We start from the raw sequence: 8,956 nt of genomic DNA on the forward strand, positions 1-8,956 counted from the left end.
CTTTCAGTTTAAGCGCTGATTTTTGGCAGGCTGGGGCAGGAGGGCACATAGATCCTGCATGCCAAGTTTGGGGTGTCTGGGTTACCCCTATCAAGAGATATTCCGGGTATGCTACGGTGACGTTAGCAGGGGGTGGGCATCTCCTGTATAAATACGCTGTGGGATGTGAGTTTCATTCATAAATCTGAGAGCTGAGCCCGTGGAAGCTGCTAACGAAGATCGTGGGAGATTTAATAGGATTTGGACTTTGTATACATTATTCCGCTCGTCTATTTGGTGTTTTCTTCAGGAGATCAAACAGATTTCTTTTCACTGGTTTCGGTTTTTCTGTATTGTTTTCCCTTTACGGATTACGCTGACTTCCATGGAACTCTTCTGATCCCCGAATGAATGGGAATCCCGTAAGAAACTCTCCTTTCTTACAAGAAGAAGATCTCTATACTGGATTTTAATTTTTCAACCAGACTCATCCTAATTTGGGGTAAATTTCAAGGATTTTGAGTTGGTAAAGTACTTTTTTTTATTAATGTATTTGCCCAGGGAGGCAGATAATGCAGCAAGTTTAACTGGATTTTTTTTTTAATATTTTTTTTGGACTGGATCCAATACAGTAAATCTGGTTTACACTATAAGAGGTATTCCCTCTTGGAAGGAGGCCAAGAACGGTGGGGTTCCTGTTACTGGCCTCTAATGTCAGCTACTGGGATTTAATGAGGACACACTGCTAGTGTGGGATTATTTTTATTGTATATATATATATATATATATATATATATATATATATATATATATATTGTCTGTGTGTATATATATATGTATAAATATATATATTTATACATGGATTAAAAAATTATATGGCCCATTATATTATTATTTGGCCAATTCTTTTTTTTTTTTTGAGGAACCCCATATATTCAAGAATATAGAAAACCTCAACTCTAAAAGTAGAAATAATAATGTTTGAAAAGTGTTTTTTTTAGGAGATATTTGAAAATATTTTTTATTTGTTTGTTTTTTTTCAGATTTTTTCAATTCCTTTTGTTATTGTGGGGTTTTCAACCAAAAACCCTAGAATTTGCCCACTTCATACAAGGACATGTACCAAGGATACGACTCTTCCAGCTCTTCCCCCTCGGCCGAGTCTCAGTACCTGTCATCAGTGGATTCCTTTGGGAGCCCGTCCACAGCTGCCGCTCCACAGGTGAGTGTCTGTGGGGTCATGACATTGTCACAAGGAACGGGGTAAGACGCCTGCGTATACTTGTCTTGCTTTAGTAATGTGTTTGTCGCCTTGTGTGTGTGTGTGTGTTTGCGCACACAGCTCATCAGGACTGGCAGCATTCAGCCCAGGGGGCAAACTCTAGCTAGATGCCCCACAAGATAGAGTCCCCAAACATCTGGCTAACGGTTACAAGGGCAACAATGCTCAATGTGCACCGTCCAGTCCTGTCTATTATACATTGACCAAAATGGACTACAGAACAGCAGTAGAGGAAGAATACAATCAGGCTGAAAATGCCACCTAAAGCCCCTTTTCCCCCCATATATACCCTGGAGGTTCCAGTCCTCAAGGGCCGCAAACAGGGCACAATGTTTCGACATCCCAGCTAGGGCATAATCTCAATTAAAATGAATCAGGCTCCTTGTCTTCGGGGCAAGAATTCCTGGCCTTTTTACGGCCCTTAAGCCCACCTCCTTACCTTGACATACACAATGCTTGAATATCCCTGAAATATTTGATGAAAATATTTTAATAAACATTGATGTGCCTCTTCCTAAAAAAATATACGTCTAGATATGACTCATCTGCCAGCGCTTACCTAACACTAATTATTCATTAAACTATAACTTATTTAATTGTGATATATGTGTGTGTGTATATGTGTGTGTATATGTATATATATAATGTGTGTGTAATCATTACAATTTAATAGGAATGTATTTCTCTATAGTGTCTGGGTTTTTGCAAAAAACTATATGTTTTGTTGATCTTGCCATAGAGGTAATTACATTTCATCCACAACTTCAACAAATATGGCTATTAAGGTGTTAATGACGCATTATATTGATCCATACATTTATATGTAAATGATCTCGCAAATCTTAACTGATTTGTCCAGTATATAGCATGCCTCACCACATACTACATGTATGCAACATATTAGTCAGACAGCGGTCCTGCTACCCGACCTCCTGTAGGAGCGTTATAATATATAATATATATATATTATATATTATATATTATATATATAATATATAATACAATTGTTGATTTATTTAGAGCGCTCTAAAAACGGTTGGCCTAAAACTACTATGCTAACAGCGATCGCTCTCTATAAGTGCCAGGTGACCCTATGTATGGCCGCAGTTATTTGAATGCGATATAAATTTTTATACGGGTCCCCAGTTAAAGGTGCCATGCGGTCGTCATATAATAAATTCATTTATACTATAGATAATTTCATACATTATATTAATATCCTTAAATATACACCAGACACAACGTAGCCCCAAGTGCTGAGAAAAGCAACTCCCAGCAGGCTCGGGCAACTTTACAATTTTACCAGAGTATGTCTGGGGGTTGGCTAAACATACTGGGAGTTGCTTTTGTATTTTATAATTGGGTTTAAAAACTGTAAATTCTGGAGGATACAAGTTCATTACTCGGTAGTTATAGTTGGTGAATCAGCAGTACCTGTATCTGTATACGTAATATGTTTCTTCTGTATATACATGAAACCCACCACTCCGATATGAAATTAGTTGATTCTTAATCTAAAAAATATGAATAAAAACGCGAAAGGCATAAGGTTCAGGACGTCATTGGATAATAGTAGTTTAAATGTACATTAATGGCAATGTGTGGAGGTTTTACTTTCCTTTAGAGGGTGGTAGATAAGTGGAGAGGCCTCCCAGCACAAGTGGTATAGGTTAACATACTGAGGGAATTTAAACATGCATAGGATAGGCTGTTTCGATGGTCGTCTAGGCATTAATTTCTCATTATTTATAGTTATATATATATATATATATATATATATATATAAATATACATCTAACTCTGCCCACAGGGCTTAAACCAGGTCCGCAGAAACAAATGTAGCAGGATACAATGTTCGCTCAGCAGGGTTTGTAGTTCTATTGTTGCTAATAAAGCTGTTACAAACAGTGCAGAAATAAATAAATAATGCCCTCAATAGACGCAGCTCAGCGGGAGTGGGCGTGGTTGACGTACGCTGCGTTCCATGCGTGCTTCCTGACGTGCAGGATCTCCCCCGGGTGACGCCGCGTTCTATTTTGGAACGCAGTGCCGGCTGAGCGTTCGCTGGGACGGATTTGCCGATAATATTGATGTCATGGGAGTTAGGAGCCGGGGAGGGGGAGGATTAGGTGGTTGAATAATCGGAGGATTTAGCGGTTGCGCGGGTTATGTGGAGGTGGCGATAGGAAATATTCGTCTGGCTAATGAGAGCAACAAGTTTGACCTTCTTAGTGCGATCAGAGTATATCGAAGCGCTGGGATCGCATGTTGGGCGGTATTTCGGAAGATTAGCAGGGGTAGTCCTAAATGTGGAGCAGTCACCATGGAAACCAGAGGAATGTCCCTGCTGATTGCTCTATGTTTGGTATTATGCACCAGGTTTGCCCTCCGTAAGAGCGATCCATGGTGCATAACATTTCCGATATAAATGGCACTAAAATATCAAAAGGCTGATTATAGAAAGTAGGAGGACCTTGCAGATTAGTCTCTTTTAGGGGCTATACTATAGTATAATAATGTAGTATTCTATAGACATGGATATGCCTGCATTCCACAAAATAGGGGTAGGCTGAGCACCTCACCCTCCTAAAAGGGTGTAGATAAGATGCTGTCCACAGAGTAAGGATTTAAGAGCTTCACACTTTATCCATTACCGTACCGCTAGATTAAAGTTCCCTCTGTTATTGGGATAGGTGGCAGGAAATGGCAAAGGGAGCTGATCACTTATCATAGGAGTAACTGGGAATTCTGTACCCCCGGTGGCCATGGCTTGGGACTGGACTATCCTGGCAGGTAGAGAATAAACATGGTAGCTGAGTGGAGCGCTGAAGAGAAAGGAATACGGGGAGACTGGTCAGGGACAGAGAAGTTTCATTAGGTTGCACCGCTGTCCTACCGATGACCCCCCCCCCCCAGTGGACTCACCAGCCGAGAGGACTGTTCCTCGCAGAACTCAAGATCACGTTAAGCATACCGTGTCCTACCTGATTAAAGAATAGTTGCCCGTACTTAAAGTGTGTCGGTCACATTTCAGTACACTAAATAAACTTTATTATGGCGTCTGTATGTTACAATAAGCGATATGAGCACTTATATCAGACCAAACACGTGACTGGGCGCTCACAGCACACGCTAAAGAAGCCATCTGCCGAAGTGACGTTTCAAGGCACCGCACGTCACTTTCTCAAGGTTGTTTTACGTGTAAAGCCTATCGGTTGCACCCAGGCAGAAAATATATATATAGTGAGTGCCTCTATAGTTCTATATATGTAATCTATAGCTAATTTGAACAATTAAAATCCGCACAGGTGATGGCTCCCTTCTAATGATGGGATCTTCCGGATTCTATACATCCCTCCACAGGCTTTGAATCGTCTCCCATGAATCCCTTCACCTTCATGATTTTATGTCTTCAATTCCTTCATCTTCTATTCTTCTGAATCTTTGCTGTATCTTCTTTTAAGCATGTATGGTAGCCGTTAATCCCGTTATAAATTGTGTTTCCTCATCTAAAATAATCCGTCCCTATTGGAGTGTGTCCTTTTTCTGTTGCCTTCGCAACTCCTTCCTCCCCCTTAGACCTTCTTCTTCTACCATTCCGATGTTCTGATCTTCTCACTTCTGGAGACAGTTCTGTATCTGTAGGATAGCCTCCTTTCTCTTTCATTTTCCTCCTTTTGTCATCATCTAATCCCATCTTTCTGACCAGAGGTTGTCCATCACTGTCCTCTCTCCCAGATTCCACCAGTAACCTGGTCCTCTTCCACCAGGCACTTCTCACCTGTCCTCATTGATCTTAGACCTTCTGTATGATCTCTGTAGCATCATTTGACCTATATGACCATCCCAGTGGAGTTGACCCTTTCTCTCCTGTTATTTTTGTAGGAGTGTGTAGGCATATGTGATGTCCCCACCTCTTTTGTCCCCACTGTTACGGCCATCACCAGTAGTCAGGACCTCCAGTGGCTGGTCACTCCTGCACTTATCTCCTCAATGGCTCAATCCCAACCTACGCCAGGGACATCTCTTGATCCCTATGACCTACCAGGTCCCAGTTACGCGTCTCCGTCCGGAGGAGCATACGGTCCTAATCCGCCTGCGACCTCCACGCCAGGGCAAGAGGGCACACGTCCGACGCGTGCACGAGGCAAGAGGACCAGAGAGGAGGCAGTAAGTATAACCTGAAGGGTATGTAGTGTATTGGAGGGCATCTAGGTTCGTTATGAAGGAATAGGACGTAATAGGCAATGACAAAACAATTATGATGTAAGTTGGTTGTGATTTTGCAAGATGTTTAACATTGAGGATTTTTGCGCTATCTTTATTTCCTTTATCCTTCCAGTTGACTCCGGAGGAAGAAGAAAAGAGAAGAGTGAGGAGGGAGCGAAATAAACTGGCGGCTGCGAAGTGCAGGAACCGGAGAAGAGAGCTCACGGATCGTTTGCAGAGCGTGAGTGAAAATGTCCGCGTTTATCCGCGTGTTCTGATCGCGCCTCCGTTAATTGCGAAGCTCCAGATGACATTACGTATCAAGGAGGCGTGGGGGGGCTATGACATCACTAACCTATTGAAAATCCATGACACACCTAGTGTGCCCTCTTTTTGAGTTGTTCAGTTCTTTAGGATAGGTTTAGGCACATCCCAAAGATTTGTTGATTTCCTTCACTTCTTTTGGAAGTATATTCCAGGTATTTACTACCCTTGTGTTAACGTAGAGATCTTGAGAAAGTGAATTAAGTAGACCCTGGACTTCCAATTAGAGGCCATCCCAATCTGTGGGGGGTTTTGGTCATTATAGATACAAACATAGCCTGGCCACAAACCCATTTGTGGTCAAGTAGAAGAAAGTCAAACTTTTTCAGCCAAGCTTGTGGTCACCTTTTGTCTTCTCCAACCCACACTTGGTCATCTTAAATCAATTAAGCAGAGTCCTGTAATTGAAAGAGAAAGGCAAGTTCCGTGATACATGAGTGTGAGTGATGTTGTATTTCGGTGTATTAGCAACTAGATCTACCTGCCACATCATATTAACAATGAACGTTCAGAGAATTATGCAAAGTATAGGGGCCAAAGTGACTTCCGTAACCGTTCTGCTTCCATCGCTGTCACAAAACGACGGCTCATGAAGCAGAACATTATCTGGTTTCTGTTTTGATTCCGTTTGCTACGCTTCCTCTTGTGGTGGAATTACACAGACGACGGTAACCAACCACACAGCGGAAAGCTTGAGAAAGCACTTGTTTGTCTTAAACGATCATTTAATAATCCAAGAGGGCGATCGCCCACCTTTTATATTATATTTTTGGTCCACAAAAAATAGTGTATCTTTATTATAAAATATAAATAAAATGTTTATAAAATACTATTGTAAACATAATACGGAGGTTTATTTACCTACTTTCCTCGCTTTTTGTTATCCCCGTCCAGGAAACGGACCTTCTGGAGGAGGAGAAATCCACCTTGGAGGCAGAGATCGATGAGCTGCGCCGACAGAAGGAACAGTTGGAGTTTACCCTGCTGTCCCACCGACCGACGTGTAAACTGCCATATGAGGACCCTGACCTGCCCCCAACAGACCCAGCTGCGTCCTATTCCATTGGAGGCCCGCTGGCCACCTATGCCCCCCAACCGGAGGTATCCTTCCCTGTCTGTTTGCCCCCGCTGCCGGACTTAGACTGTGTCGCCGGCGCGGGATCTTACACCTCTTCATTTGTGTTCACCTCACCAGAGGGAGGAGCATGCGGAGCCCGGTACCAGCGCAGCAGCGGGAGTGAGCGCTCATCCTCCGACTCACTCAGCTCCCCCTCACTCCTGGCACTCTGAAACATAAACTGCCGTTCCGCTCATCCTGTGAATCATTCAGCCGTGTGTCTGTCCGCACGGACCTTGTCCAGCTAGTCCAGAACCCTGGCTCATCTTCTCCTTCACTTGCATTCTTCATGTCCGCTTATTGTTCGTGGTCACCCAAAACATCATTTTCTTTGAACCGTCGCTTCTACCGTTTCTTCTGTTGCTTTTTTATACATTTCCAAATAACGCTAAGCACTTCCTTTCACTCTTTCACTTCGTTTATCATTCTCCCTTTCTCTTTTCCTCCAATCTGATTTCCTTCTCCATCTTTGTTCTTCCCCACAAAACATGCAGGTTTCTTATACTTTTGCCTGATCTCTGCTTCACCGAGCCATGCGACCATTTCTTCTCACTTCTTTCTGCCATGTCCTCCCTTTATTCCCTCCCCCCTTCTATTTTTTTTTCTTTCTTAACCCAACCTTGTCCATGTTCATGGAGCTCTTGGGGGAGAGCTGAGTGTTGTCAAGAAGACTTCACCTTGCTACATTCCACTTCAAAGACCAGCACTGGCATTCATCTCCTGACATCAAGACCCCAGGACCCCGCATCTTTTTGCCGCGGAGTGAACCCCGCACACCTTCAGAATGCACTCCAGTTCCTCAACTGCCATTTGACCTAAAGCACTTTGTGAGGCGCTGGTGATCGGGATTGGATTGGAAGGCGTTCGTCTTTTGAGATCGGCGCATTCCTATCCACTCCGTTTTACGAGTACGCACTCACACACACAGCAATGAATGGTCCGCCTGCCACAGAGAGACCCCGCGGAGCTTAGTTCTGACTCCCTGCCGAAGCCTGCCGAGTCCTCTCTTCTGCAGAGTTCACCAGTACTCCTTCCTTCCTATAGAAAATGTGCAGAATTCTGTTTTTTTTAAAGAAAAAAAGCTCTGCAGCACTCGCTACCCATCGTAAAGGGCTCTGTAAAGCCCATTTCCTACCACAAAGAACCCAGCAGAGCGTTAACCCTTTCTTTGTAAGGATGGTTATATTGTCTAATGTATACCATATAGAAGGGGGGGCCCTTAACGTATTCACAGACCGGATTAATACACAAAGTAATCTTTAAAGCGATAGTGTTCTGTACACACATATACTACATATCACGGTGCAACGGCTTCCAGGCCTCATCTATGAAAAACCGGAATTTAAAAGGTTCTTATCTATGTACTGAGATTGTCTCTAACACTTATGTGTATGTATGTACAAACGTGTATGTGTATATATATATATTGTGTAATGTATGTTTTAATGTACATGTATGTGCTGGGTGTATATATTTACATATACACGCGTGCATCTGAGGGGAAAGTTTATATAGAGATATATCCATATTTTTCTATATATTTTTAATATATATATAAACTTATTTATATATTATATATATAAAATATATTCTGAGAGTAGATAATACTACATGTACATAAACATACACTATGATACCTGTCTGTGTGTATATATATAATATATATGTATACATACACGCATGTATACCATATAATATATACTTATGCACAAATCAAACACATAATAAGTTGATGTATATAAATATTTCATGATATATTTTTAGATGCTATATATATATATATTTTTATATATATAGAAATATTTATATGCACACTGCATATATTATATGTTGGTATATACATATATTCCAGTAGTCGGCCATTGTTTATGAAACCATGAGTGTGTGGTTTTTAATATTTTCGCCACATACTTAATCGGATCTTAATACAAGTGTGTATATATAACATATATATATATATATATATATATATATATATATATATATATATATATATATATATATATATAGTACACATACAAATATACAGATTGGGATTGGTGGAA

The 8,956-nt window shown here is 41.5% G+C and overlaps 1 protein-coding gene across 2 annotated transcripts; it reads left to right on the forward strand.

The window, feature by feature from the left end:
• Window positions 1-213: 213 nt before the first annotated feature.
• On the forward strand, window positions 214-7,309 carry FOSB (FosB proto-oncogene, AP-1 transcription factor subunit). Of its 2 annotated transcripts, XM_053473405.1 has the most exons (6): window positions 214-481; window positions 1,023-1,201; window positions 5,147-5,431; window positions 5,604-5,711; window positions 6,689-6,895; window positions 6,990-7,309. In XM_053473405.1, exons 2-6 carry the CDS (start codon window positions 1,097-1,099, stop codon window positions 7,089-7,091), a joined length of 807 nt encoding a protein of 268 aa, XP_053329380.1. In that variant the 5' UTR covers window positions 214-481; window positions 1,023-1,096; the 3' UTR covers window positions 7,092-7,309. The 2 variants fall into 2 exon arrangements, with proteins under 2 accessions (XP_053329380.1, XP_053329379.1); XM_053473404.1 differs by having other exon boundaries at window positions 6,689-7,309.
• The last annotated feature ends 1,647 nt before the right edge of the window (window positions 7,310-8,956 follow it).

Source organism: Spea bombifrons, chromosome 8 (assembly GCF_027358695.1).
Source record: "Spea bombifrons isolate aSpeBom1 chromosome 8, aSpeBom1.2.pri, whole genome shotgun sequence".
Taxonomy (NCBI): Eukaryota; Metazoa; Chordata; class Amphibia; order Anura; family Pelobatidae; genus Spea; species Spea bombifrons.